Source organism: Oncorhynchus masou, unplaced genomic scaffold (assembly GCF_036934945.1).
Source record: "Oncorhynchus masou masou isolate Uvic2021 unplaced genomic scaffold, UVic_Omas_1.1 unplaced_scaffold_1306, whole genome shotgun sequence".
NCBI classification, from domain to species: Eukaryota; Metazoa; Chordata; class Actinopteri; order Salmoniformes; family Salmonidae; genus Oncorhynchus; species Oncorhynchus masou.
This window is the reverse complement of record NW_027002919.1, coordinates 137087-157642: the sequence shown is the minus strand read 5'-3', so window position 1 is coordinate 157642 and position 20556 is coordinate 137087. Positions and strand designations below refer to the sequence as shown.

At 43.5% G+C, this 20556-nt stretch overlaps 1 protein-coding gene across 1 annotated transcript in view; it reads left to right on the top strand.

Moving 5' to 3' along the window:
* The window catches only part of LOC135530263 (ciliary neurotrophic factor receptor subunit alpha-like), a gene marked incomplete at its 5' end in the record, with an annotated part of 29631 nt that extends 10709 nt beyond the window's left edge, over positions 1 to 18922 (top strand). The window contains 4 exons of the mRNA XM_064958612.1: positions 6372 to 6456; positions 12615 to 12777; positions 17407 to 17658; positions 18890 to 18922. Coding sequence (XP_064814684.1) covers positions 6372 to 6456; positions 12615 to 12777; positions 17407 to 17658; positions 18890 to 18922 — 533 coding nt within the window. The remainder of the gene's footprint in view (positions 1 to 6371; positions 6457 to 12614; positions 12778 to 17406; positions 17659 to 18889) is intronic.
* Between the last annotated feature and the right edge of the window lie 1634 nt (positions 18923 to 20556).

Here is a 20556-nt window from a genome sequence, read left to right as displayed (position 1 = left end):
GTCATGTTATGGATATGCTTGCAATCATTAAGGACTGGGGAGTTTTTCAGGGTAAAAAAATAAATAGAATTTAGTTTAGCACAGGAAAAATCCTAGAGGAAAACCTGGTTAAGTCTGCTTTCCACAAGACACTGGGGGATTAATTCACCTTTCACCAGGACAATAACCTGAATTACAAGGTCAAATCTACACTGGAGTTGCATGCCTAGAAATCATTGAATGTTCCTGAGTGGCCTTGTTACAGTTTTAACTTAAACGTCTCTAGGATAGGGGGCAGCATTTGGAATTTTGGATGAAAAGCATGCCCAAATTCAACTGCCTGCTACTCATCCCCAGAAGATGAGATATGCATATTATTAGTAGATTTGTAGATTTTCTATCCAGATTAGTAGATTTGGATAGAAAAAAACTCTGACGTTTCTAATACTGTTTGAATCATGTCTGTGAGTATAACAGAACTTATGTAGCAGGCGAAACCCCGAGGACAAACCATTCAGAATTATTATTTTTTGAGGTCACTCTCTTTTCAATGGGTTTTCATTGGGGATCCAGATTTCTAAGGGACTTACAGTTCCTACCTTCCACTGGATGTCCCCAGTCTTTAGAAATTCGTTGAGGTTTTTCCTTTGTGTAATGAAGAAGAAGCCGTGTTCAAAACGAGGGTCACTTCATGTGTTTATTAGAGGCGCATGACTAGAAAGCAGTTTGCTTTCCTCCTGTATTGAACACAGAACATCCCATCTTCAATTTTATTGATTCTTTACTTTAAATACCTAAAATTGTATTACAAAAGTAGTTTACAGGTAACTTTTGAGATATTTTGCAGCCACGTTGCGCAAGTTGGAACCGGTGTTTTTCTGGATCAAACTCGCCAAATAAATGGACATTGTGGATATATACGGACGGAATTAATCGAACAAAAGGACCATTTGTGATGTTTATGGGACATATTGGAGTGCCAACAAAAGAAGCTCGTCAAAGGTAAGGCATGATTTATATTTTTATTTCTGCGCTTTGTGTCGCGCCTTTAGGGTTGAAATATGGTTTCTCTCTTTGTTTACAGGGGTGCTATCCTCAGATAATAGCATTGTTTGCTTTCTCAGAAAAGTCTTTTTTAAATCTGACATGTTGGCTGGATTCACAACACGTGTAACTTTAATTTGGTATCTTACATATGTGATTTCATGAAAGTTAGATTTTTTTGTAATTTATTTAAATTTGGCACACTGCATTTTCACTGGCTTTGATCCCAGAGAGGTTAAATCAGCTTAAAAAATATGACAAGACTTAAAAATGGCTGTCTATCAATGTTCAACAACCAAATTGACAGTGCTTGAAGAATTTAAAAAATAATAATGTGAAAATATTGTACAATCCAGGTCTGCAAACTCTTAGAGACTTACCCAGAAAGACTAACAGCTGTAATCCAAAGATGTATTGATCGTCTGTTGAAGAAGGTGTGGACCAAAGCGCAGCGTGGTAAACTGTATCCTCTCTACCTCTGTAACGATCGTCAGTTGAAGAAGGACCAAAGCACAGCACGGTAAACGGTATCCTCTCTAGTTCTGTAACGATCGTTTGTTGAAGAAGGACCAAAGCACAGCACGGTAAACGGTATCCTCTCTAGTTCTGTAACGATCGTTTGTTGAAGAAGGACCAAAGCGCAGCGTGGAAAACGGTATCCTCTCTAGTTCTGTAACGATCGTTTGTTGAAGAAGGACCAAAGCACCACACGGTAAGTGGTATCCTCTCTAGCTCTGTAACGATCGTCTGTTGAAGAAGGACCAAAGCGCAGCGCAGTAAACGGTATCCTCTCTAGTTCTGTAACGATCGTTTGTTGAAGAAGGACCAAAGCGCAGCGTGGAAAACGGTATCCTCTCTAGCTCTGTAACGATCGTCTTTTGAAGAAGGACCAAAGCACCACACGGTAAACGGTATCCTCTCTAGCTCTGTAACGATCGTCTGTGGAAGAAGGACCAAAGGACCACACGGTAAACGGTATCCTCTCTAGCTCTGTAACGATTGTCTGTTGAAGAAGGACCAAAGCGCAGCGCGGTAAATGGTATCCTCTCTAGCTCTGTAACGATCGTCTGTTGAAGAAGGTGTTGACCAAAGCTCAGCGTGGTAAACTGTATCCTCTCTAGCTCTGTAACGATTGTCCTTTGAAGAAGGACCAAAGCACCACACGGTAAACGGTATCCTCTCTAGCTCTGTAACGATCGTCTGTTGAAGAAGGTGTGGACCAAAGCACAGGGTGGTACACGGTATCCTCTCTAGCTCTGTAACGATCATCTGTTGAAGAAGGTGTGGACCAAAGCACAGCGTGTTAAACGGTATCCTCTCTAGCTCTGTAACGATCGTCTGTTGAAGAAGTACCAAAGCACAGCACGGTAAACGGTATCCTCTCTAGTTCTGTAACGATCGTTTGTTGAAGAAGGACCAAAGCGCAGCGTGGAAAACGGTATCCTCTCTAGTTCTGTAACGATCGTTTTTTGAAGAAGGACCAAAGCACCACACGGTAAATGGTATCCTCTCTAGCTCTGTAACGATTGTCTGTGGAAGAAACGACCACATAAAATCCTCTCTATAACATTGGAAGAAGGACCAAAGAGAATGTAAACGTATCCTCTCTAAAACCTTGAAGAAGGACCAGACATTTACATTCATTTAACGATCGTTTGGAAGAAGAAGACCACACGGTAAACGGTATCCAAGCGATTGCGTGGACAAATTGGTATTCTAGTTTGTAACTCTCTATGACAAATCAGTGGAACATCCTCGTCTTTGACTTGAAGAAGGACCAAAGCACCACACGGTAAACGGATTAGCTCTGTATCCTCTCACTAGGTATCTAGCTCTGTAACGATCTGGTGAAGAAGGTGTGGACCAGCACAGTGCAGCTCCGGAAGGTGCCTGTTGAAGATACCAAAGCACAGCACGGTGAGCAGTGTCCTGACCAAAGCGTCGTGAGGAGTTTGTTGAAGAAGGACCCACCATTGGTAAATGGTATCCTCTCTAGCTCTGGCCTGTTGAAGAAGGACCAGCGCAGCGCAGTAAAGTATTTGACTGAAGGGCTGCGAGCGGGAACGGTCTTTTGAAGAAGAAGGACCAAAGCACCACACGGTAAACGGATATCCTCTCTAGCTCTGTTTGGGTGTCTGTGGAAGAAGGACCAAAGGACCACCGGTGCGGTATCCTCTCTAGCTCTGTAAGACAAGCACCATGGTCTTGTCTGAAGATGCGACCAACTGGAAGCCAGTGGAGAAGGTATCCTCTCTAGCTCTGTAAGAATTCTGTTGAAGAAGGTGTTGACCACAGCTCAGCGTGGTAAACTGTATCCTCTAGCTCTGTAGGGATTGTCCTTGGAAGGCAGGGAGCCCAGCCAACACTGTTGAAGAAGGTGTGCGGTAAGACGAGAGGTGTGGACCAAAGCACAGTGCCTCTCTAGCTCTGGACTCTGTAACCAAAGTCGTCTGTTGAAGAAGGTGTGGACCAAAACACAGGATGAACGAAACCGGAACAGTTGTACAGTCATGGGATCTTTAATGACCTCTCAGGACAGCTTAACATTCCTGTAACAGGGCAGTGTCCCCATCACTGTTGGGATGTTAGACCAGAGGAAAGAGTTGGCCCTCCAACACCACAGCAGTGTTCCAGGGAACTCCAGGATCACGCCAGCAGTTCTGGTATGCGCTCTGTAATTGGAGGAGGACAAACAGCAGTATACTGTAGGTAAACCGATAATTCAGCTCTGTAGGTAGGGGTAAAGACTCATGATAATAACAGTAAAAGCAGTATTGTGGGTAGGGGAAGGAGGAAACAGCAGCTCCGTCTTAGCTGTAAGGTTCAGTATACTGTTGAGGTGGTAGATCCAAAGCACCACACTGTATAGGGGTATGCTAATAGACATGCAGTATATGCGATAGATAACACCTGACAGTAACAGCAGAAGGTAGGGAAAGGAGAAGATTAAATGCAGTATCTGTAGCTCTCATAGTAATAGACAGTAACAGCAGTATTGTTAGGGGAAGAAGACAGACCATGTGAGGTTGGGGAAGATAGATAACAGAAGTACTCTAGGTGTATAGCGATCGTACTTTAGAAGAAGGACCAAACACCAGTATACGGTAAAAGGACAAGACCAGTCTGTGAGAGCAGTCTGTAGGTGGAAGAAGGACCAGCAGTATACACGCCCACCTGGTAGACAGAGCAGTATCCTGTCAGGTAGCTCTAGACAGTAACAGCGTATATTGTCTGTGGATAGATAATGACAGAAACATCAGGACTGTAGGAGGGTGGAGAGACAGTAACAGGTATACTGATGGATAATAGACAGCTCTGTATACGAAGGCAGCCAATAGCAGTACTGTAGGTAGAAGGACCAAGCGACAGTAACAGCAGTATACTGTAGGTAGGGGTATCCTCTCTAACAGCTACTGTAGGTAGGGGTAGGATAGATAATCGTAACAGCAGTATACTGTGAGGGTAAAGGTGTTGACCAAAGTATACTGTAGGTAGTAAAGGATAATAACAGACAGTAACAGCAGTATACTCTCTAAAGGATAGCAGACAGTAACAGCAGTATACTGTAGGTTTGAAGAAGACAGTAACAGCAGTATACTGTAGGTAGGGGTAAAGGCACCACACAGACAGTAACAGCAGTATACTGTCTAGTAAAGATAGATAACGACAGTAACAGCAGTATACTGTTGAAGAAGGTGTGACAGTAACACCAGTATAGCAGGTAGGGGTAAAGGATAGATAACAGACAGTAACAGCAGTATACTGTAAGGTAGGGGTCTGTTGAAGAAGCAGTATACTGTGGTACCAAAGCATAGATAATGTTAACAGCAGTATCCTCTAGGTAGGGGTCTGTAATAGACAGTAACGTACTAGGGGGTTGAGACAGGATGTGGACCAAAGCACAGCGTGGATACACATTAGTCCTCAGTATACTGTAGTAAAGCTCTGTAACAATAGGTTGGGGAAGATAGGTGTGACAGTAACAAGCACCGTACGTTAAAGGATAATAGACAGTCATACTTTTATTTCCACTCAACACTAACTGTAACATTAATAACAAAGAGAATGAATATACAGTAACAGGTATACTGTAGGTCCTGTAATAGACAGTAACAGCAACGGGTACTAGCTTGCTGGTTATTTAGAAGTAAGTGTATGGCATGGATCTTTAATGACCTCAGAGATTCTACTGGTACTCCTTTATTTCCTGTTTAAGAACAGTCCATCTGGAGTCGAGCCTCAAGTACCATGTTACTCCTTAGCGCTACTTGAAGCTCTCGTGTCCTCCGCTTCCCCATTGACCCGCACCGCCTGTTACAGTCTGCACCCTACACAGGGCAGTGTCCCCAATCACTGCCATCTGAGCCTCAGGGGGACATTTTTTTAAATGAAGCTATTATTATTATTATTTTTATTTTTACATTTTTAGACCAGGGAACCATGTTAGTGCCTCACTACTGGCCTGTGTTCTCCGCTCACCACTTCCTGAGCCTCAGGGAGGACCATGTTAATTCCCCATCCAGGAACTCCGACCAGGACCAACACTGTTTACAGTCTAGATTCAGGGGAGGACCATGTTAATTCCTTAAGCTACAGCAGTGGAATGTTTACAGGGAGCCTCAGGGAGGACCATGTTAATTCCTTAGCGCTACTTGGAAGCTCTAGGCCCTCCGCTTCCCATTGAAGGATACAGTAATAGGAGACCATGTAACAGCAGTATACTGTAGTTAGGGTCTGTTTACAGTCTGAGCCCAGATAATAGACACTAACAGCATTGTATACTGTAGGTAGGGAGGACCATGTTAATTCCTTAGCACTAAAGTGACTATTGACAACAGTCTGGATAGAGGGAGACCATGTAATTCCTTAGCAGTATACTGTGGCTTAGGGTCTGTTTACAGTCTGGAGCCTAGATAATAGACACTAACAGCAGTATACTGTAGGTTGGGGTACCATGGATAGAATAATACCGTCTGTTTACACTAGCCTCAGGAGGACCATGTTAATTCCTTAGCGGAAGCTCTCGACCCTCCGCTTCCCATTGACTCCGATAGTTTACATAACAGGGAGACAGTAACAGCAGTATACTGCTTAGGTAGGGTTTACAGTCTGGAGCCTAGACCATGTTAATAGACAGTAACAGCAGTATGACCCGCACGTCCTGTTTACAGTCTGGAGCCTCAGGGAGACCATATTAAGGATAGATAACAGACAGTAACAGCAGTATACTGTAGGTAGGGGTAAAGGACCATGATAATAGACAGTAACAGCAGTATACTGTAGGTACAGTCTGGCCTCAAAGGATAGATAATAGACAGTAACAGCTCTCCGTCCCATTGACTCCATAGGTTTAGTCTGGAGTAAATGGGTAGATAATAGCTTCCCAGACTCCACCGTCTGCAGTCTGAGCCTCAGGGAGGACCATGTCCTTAGGTAAAGCTCGGTTCTAGATAACAGACAGTAACAGCAGTATACTGTAGGTAGGGGTAAAGGATAGATAACAGACCATGTTAATTCCAGCAGTATACTGTAGGTAGGGTCTGTTTACAGTCTGGATAGACCATAACAGACAGTAACAGCCCTCCAGTATACTGTACCGTCTGTTTACAGTCTGAGCCTCCTCAGGGAGGACCATGTTAATTCCTTAGCGACTTGAACAGTCTTCCCATTGAGAGATAATCAGGAGGACCATGTTAATTCCTTAGCAGTATACTGTACTCCCATCGTCTGTTTACAGTCTGGAGCCTAAAGGACCATGTTAATTCCTTAGCAGTAACAGCGTGCCCCTCCGCTTATACTGTAGGTTTAGTCTGGAGCCTCAAAGGATAGATAATAGCGACAGTAATATTGCAGTATACTGGAGTCAGGAGGTAGGGGTCGCCTCTCCGACAGATAATAGACAGTAACACCATGTATATTGTAGGAAGGGGGTAAAGGATCTGTTTAATGAGCCTCAGAAACATGTATTCCTGTAGGTAGGGGTAAAGGATACTGGGTCTGATAAGGAGACAGTAACTAGCAGTCCGCTTTCCCATTGACTACCGTCTGTTTACAGTCTGGAGCCTCAGGGGAGGACCATGTTAATCTCTTAGCACTATGAAGATCGTGCCCCTAGACAGTAACATCGCCTGTTTATACTGTAGGTAGGGACCATGTAAAGCGATAGCTCCCTCCGCTTAGACAGTACCGTCTGTTTAAGTCAGCCTCAGGGAGGACCATGTTATACTGTGGGAAGCTCTCGTGCCCCTCCGCCCCATTGATAGTTTACAGTCTAATAGACAGTAACAGCAGTATACTGTCCCATTGACTCCATGGGGTTTACATTAAAGTGGATAGATAATTCCTTAGCACAGTAACAGCTTCCCATTGACTCCATACCGTCTGTTTACAGTCTAGGGGTAACCATGTTATAGATAATTGAAGTCTCGTGCCCCTCCGCTTCCCATACTGTACCGTCTGTTTACAGTCTGGAGTAAAGGATAGATAATAGACAGTAACAGCAGTCTATTATACTGTAGAGTAGGGGTAAAAGGATAGATAACAGACAGTACAGTCAGCAGTATACTGTAGCGTAGCTCTCGTGGTAAAGGATAGATAATAGACATGTTAATTCCTTAGCAGTATACTGTAGTCTGTTTACAGTCTGGAGCCTAACCAGAATTCCTTAGCGCTACTTGAGCTCGTGCTCTCCCTCCGCTCTCCCATTGACTCGCAGTCTGTTTACAGTCTGGAGCCTCAGGGAGACCATGTTAATTCCTTAGCGCTACTTGAAGCTCTGTGTTCTCCGTCTCCCATTACTCCGTACCGTCTACAGTCTGGAGCCCTCAGGGAGGACCATGTTAATTCCTTAAGCCATTTTGAAGCTCTCGTGCCCTCCGCTTCCCATTGATATCGCCTGACAGTAACAGACCATGTATACTGTAGGTGAGGGGACCATACATTCCTTAAGGATAGATAACAGACCATGTAATTCCAGCAGTATACTGTAGGTAGGGGTTTACAAGCCTCAGGGAGGATCATCATGTTAACTTAGCGCTACTTGAAGCTCAGTTCTCAGTATACTGTAGGTTTACAGTCTGGAGTCAGGGAAAGGATAGATGGAAACAGACAGTACAGTCTGAGCCTCAGGGAGGACCAATTCCTTAGCGCTACTTGAAGCTCGCTGTAGGTCCCCAGACTCCGGGTTTACAAGGATAGACCATAATAGCACTACTTGAACAGCTCCTCAGTATGACTCCGTACCGTCTGTTTACAGTCTGGAGCCTCAGGGAGGACCATGATAGATAATAGACAGTAAGTCTGGAGCCTCAGTATTCCTTAGCGTAGGGGTAAAGGTTTACAGTCTAGATCAATGACCATGTTAATTCCTTAGCGCAGTATACTGTAGGTTTACAGTCTGGGTAAAGTGACTAGACAACAGGATAGATAAGTCTGGAGCCTCAGGGAGGACCATGCAGTATACTGTAGGTATTGGGGTTTAAGTCTGGAGCCTAGATACCATAGACAGTAAGCTCTGCCTCTCTCCGTATACTGTACCGCCTGTTTACAGTCTGGAGCCTCAAAGGACCAGATAATAGCACTAGTAACAGCAGTATACTGTAGGTTTTGGGGTCAGGGAGGACCATGATAATAGCGACAGCTCTCGTGCCCCTCAGTATACTGTAGGTTTAGTCTGGAGCCTAAAGGACCATGTTAATAGACAGTAACAGCCTCTCAGTCCCCATTGACTGTAGGTACAGTCTGGAGCCTCAGGGAGGATAGATAATTCCTTAGACTACTTAACAGCAGTATGCTGTACCGTCTGTTTACAGTCTGGAGAGGGAGGACCATGTTAATTCCTTACGCTATCCCAATATCGTCTGTTTACAGTCTAACAGACCAATACTGTAGGTAGGGGTGAAAGGATAGATAATAGACCATGTAACTTGAAGCTCTCGTGCTCCCTCCTCTTCCCATTACTGTAGGTACAGTCTGGGTAGGGAGGACCATAGATAATTCCTTAGCACACTTGTAAGCTCTCAGCAGTGATACTGTTTACAGTCTGGAGTAAAGGATAGATAATAGACAGTATTGACAGCAACGGAGTACTGTTAATTCCTTAGCGCAATTTGATTCCGTTATTTTACCTGTTTAAGTCTTGTTTTAACTTAGCACTCTTGAATGTTCTCCGCTTTCCCATTGATACCGTCTGTTTACAGTCTGGAGCCTCAGGGAGGACCTGTTAATTCCTTAGGATATTGTCTGTTTCCAGACCTACTCTACTGACCATGTTACTCCTTGCTGTGTTCTCCGTCTCCCATTGACTCGCATCGTCTGTTTACAGTCTGAGCCTCAGGGAGGACCATGCTAATTCCTTAGCGCTAATAGAAGCTCTCGTGCCCTCCGCTTCCCATTGACTCCGTACCGTCTGTTTACAGTCTGGAGCCTCAGGGAGGACCATGTTAATTCCTTAGCGCTACTTGAAGCTCGTGTTCTCCGGCCCCATTGACCACCGTCTGTTTACAGTCTGTTTCAGGGAGGACCATGTTAATTCCTTAGCGCTACTTAGCTTCGTCCCTCCGTTTCCCCATTGACTCCTGCATCAGTTTGTTTACAGTCTGAGCCTCAGGGAGGACCATGCAATTCCTTAGCGCTACTTGGAAGCTCGTGCCCCTCCGCTTCCCATTGACTCCGTACCGTCTGTTTACAGTCTGAGCCTCAGGGAGGACCATGTTAATTCCTAGCGCTACTTCTGAAGCTCGTGCCCTCCGCTTTCCCATTGACTCCGTACCGTCTGTTTACAGTCTGGAGCCTCAGGGAGACCATTTTAATTCCTTACACTACTTTCTGAAGCTCGTGTTCCTCCTCCGCTTCCCATTGACTCCGTACCGTCTGTTTACAGTCTGGAGCCTCAGGGAGGACCATGTTAATTCCTTAGCGCTACTTGAAGCTCTCGTGCCCCTCCGCTTCCCATTGACTCCGTACCGTCTGTTTACAGTCTGGAGCCTCAGGGAGGACCATGTTAATTCCTTAGCGCTACTTGAAGCTCTCGTGCCTCTCCGCTTCCCATTGACTCCGCACCGTCTGTTTACAGCCTGGAGCCTCAGGGAGGACCATGTTAATTCCTTAGCGCTACTTGAAGCCTCGTGTCCCTCCGCTTCCCATTGACTCCGTACCGTCTGTTTACAGTCTGGAGCCTCAGGGAGGACCATGTTAATTCCTTAGCGCTACTTGAAGCTCTCGTGCCCCTCCGCTTCCCATTGACTCCGTACCGTCTGTTTACAGCCTGGAGCCTCAGGGAGGACCATGTTAATTCCTTAGCGCTACTTGAAGCTCTCGTGCCCTCCGCTTCCCATTGACTCCGTACAGTCTGTTTACAGCCTGGAGCCTCAGGGAGGACCATGTTAATTCCTTAGCGCTACTTGAAGCTCTCGTGCCCTCCGCTTCCCATTGACTCCGTACCGTCTGTTTACAGCCTGGAGCCTCAGGGAGGACCATGTTAATTCCTTAGCGCTACTTGAAGCTCTCGTGCCCTCCGCTTCCCATTGACTCCGTACCGTCTGTTTACAGTCTGGAGCCTCAGGGAGGACCATGTTAATTCCTTAGCGCTACTTGAAGCTCTCGTGCCCTCCGCTTCCCATTGACTCCGTACCGTCTGTTCACAGCCTGGAGCCTCAGGGAGGACCATGTTAATTCCTTAGCGCTACTTGAAGCTCTCGTGCCTCTCCGCTTCCCATTGACTCCGTACCGTCTGTTTACAGTCTGGAGCCTCAGGGAGGACCATGTTAATTCCTTAGCACTACTTGAAGCTCTCGTGCCCTCCGCTTCCCATTGACTCCGTACCGTCTGTTCACAGCCTCGCTATTGTTATTTTATTGTTTTACTTTTTTTCCTTGAGTTTATTTCGTAGATATGTTTTTAACTGTTCTTAAAGCTGCATTGTCGGTTATAAGCAAACATTTAAGGTGTACAGCTGCTGTACTCGGAGAACGTGACAAATAAAATGTTCTTTGATTTAATACGAGGGTGGAGTGGAAATCATCTGTGGATCTGTTGGGGAACTTTGGAGTGGGTCCATGTTGTTATCCTCCGTTTGCCACTGTTTGGTCTGATGTCTCTCTCTCTCTGTATACATTTGAAGTCGGAAGTTTACATACACTTAGGTTGGAGTCATTAAAACTCATTTTTCAACCACTCCACAAATTTCTTGTTAACAAACTTTCGTTTGGGAAGTCGGTGAGGACATCTACTTTGTGCATGACACAAGTCATTTTTCCAACAATTGTTTACAGACAGATTATTTCCCTTATAATTCACTGTATCACAATTCCAGTGGGTCAGAAGTGTACATACACTAAGTTGACTGTGCATTTAAACAGCTTGGATGTATTTCAAGGCCTACCTTCAAACTCAGTGCCTCTTTGCTTGACATCATGGGAAAATCAAAAGAAATCAGCCAAGACCTCAGAAAATAAAATGGAGTCATACCGCCCAGGAAGGAGCTGCGTTCTGTCTCCTAGAGATGAAGGTACTTTGGTGTGAAAAGTGTAAATCAATCCCAGAACAACAGTAAAGGACCTTGTGAAGATGCAGGAGGAAAGAGGCACAAAAGTATCTATATCCACAGTAAAACGAGTCCTATATCGACATAACCTGAAAGGCCGTTCAGCAAGGAAGAAGCAATTGCTCCAAAACCGCCATAAAAAAGCCAGACTACGGTTTGCAACTGCACATTGGGACAAAGATCAGACTTTTTGGAGAAATGTCCTCTGGTCTGATGAAACAAAAATAGAACTGTTTGGCCATAATGACCATCGTTTTGTTTGGAGGAAACAGGGAGAGGCTTGCAAGCCGAAGAACACATCCCAATTGTGAAGCACGGGGGTGGCAGCATCATGTTGTGGGGGTGCTTTGCTGCAGGAGGGACTGGTGCACTTCACAAAATAGATGGCTTCATGAGGAATAGATGGCATCATGAGGAAAATTATGTGGATATACTGGAGCAGCATCTCAAGACATCAGTCAGGAAGTTAAAGATTGGTCGCAAATGTGTCTTCCAATTGGACAATGACACCAAACATACTTTAAAAAAATGGCTTAAGGACAACAAAGTCAAAGTATTGGAGTGACCATCACAAAGCCCTGACCTCAATCCTATAGAAATGTTGTGGCAGAACTGAAAAAGCGTGTGCGAGCAAGGAGGCCTACAAACCTGACTCAGTTATATCAGCTCTGTCAGGAGGAATGGGCCAAAATTCACCCAATTTATTGAGGGAAGCTTGTGGAAGGCTACTCAAAATGTTTGACCTAAGTTAAACAATTTATAGGCAATGCTATAAAATGCTAATTGAGTGTATTTAAACTTCTGACCTACTGGGAGTGTGAATAAATAAATTAAAGCTAAAATAAATAATTCTCTCTACTATTTTTTTGACATTTCACATTCTTAAAATAAAATGGTGATTCGAACTGACCTAAGACAGGGAATGTTTACTAAGATGAAATGTCATTAATTGTAAAAAAAATGTATTTGGCTAAGGTGTGTACATTTCTGACAACTGTATATATTATATTGTGGTGATGTGAACCCCAACCCATTTCTCTCCCTGTAGTGAAACCAGACCCCCTGAAAGGGTGGTGGCCACTCCCATCCCCAGCAACGTGCGTCGTCTGGAGGTCACCTGGAACAGTCCCTCAACCTGGCCTGATGTAGAGATCTTCCCCCTGAAGTACTTCCTACGATACAGACCCCTCATTAGAGACCAGTGGCAACACGTGAGTCAGAGCCTTTCTATCACTACTGTAGTAGCTGGGTGAATGTAGTATCTACACTGCATGATGAACAATGTGAAAGATCACCTTTCCTTTATACAGTCTGCAGTCTCCAATGCACTACCATCCTCTCAATACCACTGCATTACCATCCTCTCAATACCACTACATTACCATCATCTCAATACATATGCATTACCATCATCTCAATACCAATGCATTACCATCCTCTCAATACCAATACATTACCATTCATCTCAATACCAATGCATTACCATTCATCTCAATACCAATGCATTACCATCCTCTCAATATCAATGCATTACCATCCTCTCAATACCAATGTATTACCATTCATCTCAATACCAATACATTACCATCCTCTCAATACCAATGCATTACCATTCATCTCAATACCAATGCATTACCATCATATCAATACCAATGCATTACCATCATCTCAATACCAATGCATTGCCATCCTCTCAATACCAATGCATTACCATCCTCTCAATACCAATGCATTACCATCCTCTCAATACCAATGCATTACCATTCATTTCAATACCAATGCATAACCATCCTCTCAATACCAATGCATTACCATTCATCTCAATATCAATGCATTACCATCATCTCAATACCAATGCATTACCATTCATCTCAATACCAATGCATTACCATCCTCTCAATACCAATGCATAACCATCCTCTAAATACCAATGCATTACCATCTTCTCAATACCAATGCATTACCATCCTCTAAATACCAATGCATTACCATCATCTCAATAACAATGCATTACCATCCTCTCAATACCAATGCATTCATTCCTCTCAGTACCAATGCATTACCATTCCTCTCAATACCAATGCATTACCATCCTCTCAATACCAATGCATTACCATCATCTCAATACCAATGCATTACCATTCCTCTCAATACCAATGCATTACCATCATCTCAATACCAATGCATTACCATTCCTCTCAATACCAATGCATTGCCATTCCGCTCAATACCAATGCATTACCATTCCTCTCAATAACAATACATTATCATCCTCTCAATACCAATGCATTACCATTCCTCTCAATACCAATGCATTACCATCCAATCAATACCAATGCATTACCATCCTCTCAATACCAATGCATTACCATTCATCTCAATATCAATACATTACCATCCTCTCAATATCAATGCATTACCATCCTTCAATATCAATGCATTACCATTCATCTCAATACCAATGCATTACCATTCATCTCAATACCAATGCATTACCATCATCTCAATACATATGCATTACCATCATCTCAATACCAATGCATTACCATCCTCTCAATACCAATGCATTACCATTCATCTCAATACCAATGCATTACCATCATCTCAATACCAATGCATTACCATCATATCAATACCAATGCATTACCATCATCTCAATACCAATGCATTGCCATCCTCTCAATACCAATGCATTACCATCCTCTCAGTACCAATGCATGATCATTCCTCTCAATACCAATGCATTACCATCCTCTCAGTACCAATGCATGATCATTCCTCTCAATACCAATGCATTAACATTCCTCTCAATACCAATGCATTACCATCCTCTCAATACCAATGCATTACCATTCATCTCAATACCAATGCATTACCATCCTCTCAATACCAATGCATTACCATTCATCTCAATACCAATGCATAACCATCCTCTCAATACCAATGCATTACCATTCATCTCAATACAAATGCATTACCATCATCTCAATACCAATGCATTACCATTCATATCAATACCAATGCATTACCATGCTCTCAATACCAATGCATAACCATCCTCTAAATACCAATGCATTACCATCTTCTCAATACCAATGCATTACCATCATCTCAATACCAATGCATTACCATCATCTCAATAACAATGCATTACCATCCTCTCAATACCAATGCATTCATTCCTCTCAGTACCAATGCATTACCATTCCTCTCAATACCAATGCATTACCATCCTCTCAATACCAATGCATTACCATCATCTCAATACCAATGCATTACCATTCCTCTCAATACCGATGCATTACCATCATCTCAATACCAATGCATTACCATTCCTCTCAATACCAATGCATTGCCATTCCGCCTCAATACCAGTGCATTACCATTCCTCTCGATAACAATACATTACCATCATCTCAATACCAATGCATTACCATTCCTCTCAATACCAATGCATTACCATCATCTCAATACCAATGCATTACCATCCTCTCAATACCAATACATTACCATCATCTCAATACCATGCATTGCCATTCATCTCAATATCAATACATTACCATCCTCTCAATATCAATGCATTACCATCCTCTCAATAACAATGCATTACCATCCTCTCAATACCAATGCATTACCATTCATCTCAATGCCAATGCATTACCATCCTCTCAATACCAATGCATTACCATTCCTCTCAATACCAATACATTACCATCCTCTCAATACCAATGCATTACCATCATCTCAATACCAATACATTACCATTCATCTCCATACCAATGCATTACCATCCTCTCAATACCAATGCATTACCATTCCTCTCAATACCAATGCATTGTCATTCCTCTCTATACCAATGCATTACCATTCCTCTCAATACCAATGTACTACCATCCTCTCAATACAAATGCATTACCATCCTCTCAATACCAATGCATTACCATCATCTCAATACCAATGCATTACCATCCTCTCAATACCAATGCATTACCATCATCTCAATACCAATGCATTACCATCCTCTCAATACCAATGCATTACCATCCTCTCAATACCGATACATTACCATCCTCTCAATATCAATGCATTGCCATTCCTCTCAATACCAATGCATTACCATCCTCTCAATACCAATGCATTACCATACATCTCAATACAATGCATTACCATCCTCTAAGTACCAATGCATTACCATCATCTCAATACAAATGCATTACCATCCTCTCAGTACCAATGCAATACCATCATCTCAATACCAATGCATTACCATTCCTCTCAATACCAATGCATAAACATTTCCTATATATGAATCCTGCCTAAATTGTACTGAGTTCTGCCATGATGCCCTGATCAGAGGTCAGATTCCCTCCATCACTGGTTTCATGTGTTTGCAGAATGTTAGTGTACGTATTGATTATACTTTCTATATTACAGAGGGACAGGGCTCACATTTCTTCCTGGACAGTAGACTGTATAATTGATATACGAAGTCATGAACTCGGTGGGACGTCGATGGAATATTCTCCAAACCCTCATAAAACCCATGAAATGTGTCTTGAACATGAATATCGTATGTTACCAACGTTCTGTGTGTTTGGTCGGACACTACATCCTAATACTGAGTTCCACTCCCTTTGTGCCCTCAGAACATCAGGTCATAGACTGTACAAGGTGTCGAACGCGTTCCACAGGGATGCTGGCCCATGTTGACTACAATGCTTCCCACAGTTGTGTCAAGTTAGCTGGATGTCCTTTAGGTGGTGAACCATTCTGACACACAGGAAACTGTTGAGTGTGTAAAACCCAGCAGCGTTGCAGTTCTTGACACAATCTAACCAGTGCGCCTGGCACCTAATACCATACCCCGTTCAAAGGCACTTAAATATTTTGTCTTGCCCGTTCACCCTCTGGCACACATACACAATCCATGTCTCAATTGTCTCAAGGCTTAAACATTCTTCTTTAATCCTGTCTCCTCCACTTCATCTACACTGATTGAAGTGGATTCAAAAGGGATCGCCTGGATTCACCTGGTCAGTCTATGTCATGGAAAGAGCAGGTGTTCCTAATGTTTTGTCCACTCAGTGTCTATACAACTATGTAAAATGTTGTTTTTGATGTTGAGACGGCTGCAGTGGACCCTTAAAGGAGTTGTCCCTGGATGTAACAGCTCTGAAGTTCTTCAATCATTTCTCTCTTCTTCTTCTTCTCTCTAGGTTGGAACACTGACATCCCTTTCCTTGCAGTATTCAGTGACACTCAATATGGATTGTTTGTTGTTGTTTGGTTTTAATCCTCCATTCCCACATGTTCCCACTATTTGATACATGAAAAACCTTTGGTTCAGGTGGTCAGGCTATTCGTCATGTCAGGGGAAGTGGTGACGGTATGAGAGCAGCAGCCTGGGAGCAGAGTGTTGAAACGACACGTTGTTTCCTTCTCACAGACAGGTGTAGAACTGGTTATTCCCAGTGTAATAGTGTTTCCTAAAGGAGATTTGTTTTCTCCATAATGGGTTGAAGTGCCTCCATCTACTAATGCTGACCATGTGGTCCACATCAGCAGTGATCCTCAGTATTGTTAGTTCGTTGTTGTGTCATTTATTACATCACTTTGTTTTAATCAATAATATCACACTTCCTGTGTGTCTACCTCTTCTTTCTGATTGGCTGTCTGGTGCTTCTCTCTGATTGGTGTGTTTCAGGTGGAGTTGTCAGACAGTACGGCCCACACCATAACGGATGGTGCTTCTCTCTGATTGGTGTGTTTCAGGTGGAGTTGTCAGACAGTACGGCCCACACCATAACGGATGGTGCTTCTCTCTGATTGGTGTGTTTCAGGTGGAGTTGTCAGACAGTACGGCCCACACCATAACGGATGCGTACGCAGGGAAGGAGTACATCATCCAGGTGGCTTCTAAGGACATGGAGATCGGCACCTGGAGTGACTGGAGCGTCGCGGTGCACGCTACCCCCTGGATGGACAAACCCCAACAGATCCCCTCCACCACCGAGCAGGAACCACTCCTCGGTACGTACCCCAACCCTGACCCAAACAGATCCCCTCCACCACCGAGCAGGAACCACTCCTCGGTACGTACCCCAACCCTGACCAAAACCCTGACCCAAACAGATCCCCTTCACCACTGAGCAGGAACCACTCCTCTGTACGTACCCCAACCCTGACCCAAACCCTGACTCAAACAGATCCCCTCCACCACTGAGCAAGAACCACTCCTCATCGTACCCCAACCCTGACCAAAACCCTGACCCAAACAGATCCCCTTCACCACCGAGCAGGAACCACTCCTCTGTACGTACCCCAACCCAACTCCAAACAGATTACCTCCACCACCGAGCAAGAACCACTCCTCTACGTACCCCAACCCTGACCCAAACAGATTACTCCACCACTGAGCAAGAACCACTCCTCTGTACGTACTCCCAACCCTGACCCAAACACATTACCTCCACCACTGAGCAAGAACCACTCCTCTTGTACGTACCCCAACCCTGACCCAAACAGATCCCCTCCACCACCGAGCAAGAACCACTCCTCTGCACGCATTCCCAACCCTGACCCAAACACATTACCTCCACCACTGAGCAAGAACCACTCCTCTGTACGTACCCCAACCCTAACCCAAACAGATTACCTCCACCACTGAGCAAGAACCACTCCTCTGTACGTACCCCAACCCCTGACCCAAACAGATCCCTCCACCACCGAGCAAGAACTGCTCCTCAGTATATAGCCATTACAACACACCCTCTTCGGAGAACACATTTTGATATTTTCAGCTTTTCTGTTACATACATTTTACATACATGGTACTTTTACATAAAGAAATCACATAACAATAATTAAATTAACAAACAAAGCTCTTTAATCCTGCCCCTCAGCCTCTCTCAGCCCATCCCACCTATCACCATAGACCTCATCTCTTTAATCCCTCCCCCTCAGCCACTCTCAGCCCATCCCACCTATCACCATAGACCTCATCTCTTTAATCCCTCCCCCTCAGCCACTCTCAGCCCATCCCACCTATCACCATAGACCTCATCTCTTTAATCCCTCCCCCTCAGCCACTCTCAGCCCATCCCACCTATCACCATAGACCTCATCTCTTTAATCCTCCCCTCAGCCACTCTCAGCCCATCCCACCTATCACCATAGACCTCATCTCTTTAATCCCCCTCAGCCACTCTCAGCCCATCCCACCTATCACCATAGACCTCATCTCTTTAATCCCTCCCCCTCAGCCACTCTCAGCCCATCCCACCTATCACCATAGACCTCATCTCTTTAATCCCTCCCCCTCAGCCACTCTCAGCCCATCCCACCTACTCGTTCTGAGGTTTTTCATTCATTTTACTATTTTCTACATTGTAGAATAATAGTGAAGACATCAACACTATGAAATAATACACCTGGAATTATGCAGTAACCAAAATTATTGGTGTCCTTTAGTAGTTGTTTGTTTGCAGCAATCCGACCATGAAGGCCTGATTCACGCAGTCTCCTCTGAAAAGTTGATGTTGGGATGTGTCTGATACTGGAGCTCTGTGAAGCATTCAATTGGGCTGCAATCTGAGGTGCAGTTAACACTAAGGAATTTTCCTCTGCAGCAGAGGTAACTCTGGGTCCTCCTTTCATGTGGCAGTCACTTATTCATCATAGCACTTGATGGTTTTATGATTTTACTTAAAGAAACTTTCAAAGTTCTTGAAATGTTCCTGATTGACTGACCTTCATGTCTTAGCAATGATGACTGTAGTTTCCTCTTTGCTTATTTGAGTTGTTCTTGCCATAATATGGACTAGGTCTTTTTCCAAACATGGCTATCTTCTGTGTACCTCCTCTACCTTGTCACAACACAACTGTTTGGCTCAAACGCATTAAGCAGGAATGGAATTCCACAAATGATTTTTTATCAATGCACACCTGTTAATTGAAATGCATTCCAGGTGACTACCTCATGAAGCTGGTTGAGAGAATGCCAAGAGTGTGCAAAGCTGTCAGTAAGGCAAAGGGTGGCTACTCTGAAGAATCTAAAATCTAAAATATATTTTCATTTATTTAGCAATTTTTTGTTTACTACATGATTCCATGTGTGTTATTACTTCACTATTATTCTACAATATATAAAATAGTCAAAAATAAAGAAAAACCCTTGAATGAGTAGGTGTCCAAACTTTTGACTGGTACTGTGTGTTGTGCAGAAAAAAAGTAAATGATTAAATATTTTGTCATAGTTAAGAAGAAATTGTAATCCAATATGCTTTGATTAAATGTCCAATATCCCTGTCAACTTGTAAATTCTGTAAGACTTATATGGAGGCCAATAAGATGGTGGTCCGATCGCATTCGGTCTCCTATTAACACTTTTGATGCCAACAAGAACAAGACCAGGAAGTAATCTTGATTAAGAATCCTCCATGTATATCTCACTCGGTCAGGGTGTGTCAGCCTCCATGTATCCACTAGTTCTAATGTATCTATGATCTTTGTGATCTCTTTAAGTGCTAGAGGGTGATAGTTTGTGGTGTGATTTCCTTTATGGTCCATTGAGGTACTTAAAAAGATATTATATATAATCTACACCATAGTAGATTAATTCGTTGCTTGTGAGCTCAATAGATTATTATATCTATATTTGAAGAGGTGTGTATGATCATTATTTGGCCCACATAGGGTGTGGATCATCATTATTTGGCCCATATAGTGTGTGGATCATCATTATTTGGCCCATATAGGGTGTGTATCATCATTATTTGGCACATATAGGGTGTGGATCATCATTATTTGGCCCATATAGGGTGTGTATCATCATTGTTTGGCCCATATAGGGTGTGGATCATCATTATTTGGTCCATAGGGTGTGGATCATCATTATTTGGCCCATATAGGGTGTGGATCATCATTATTTGGACAATATTGGGTGTGGATCATCATTATTTGGCACATATAGGGTGTGGATCATCATTATT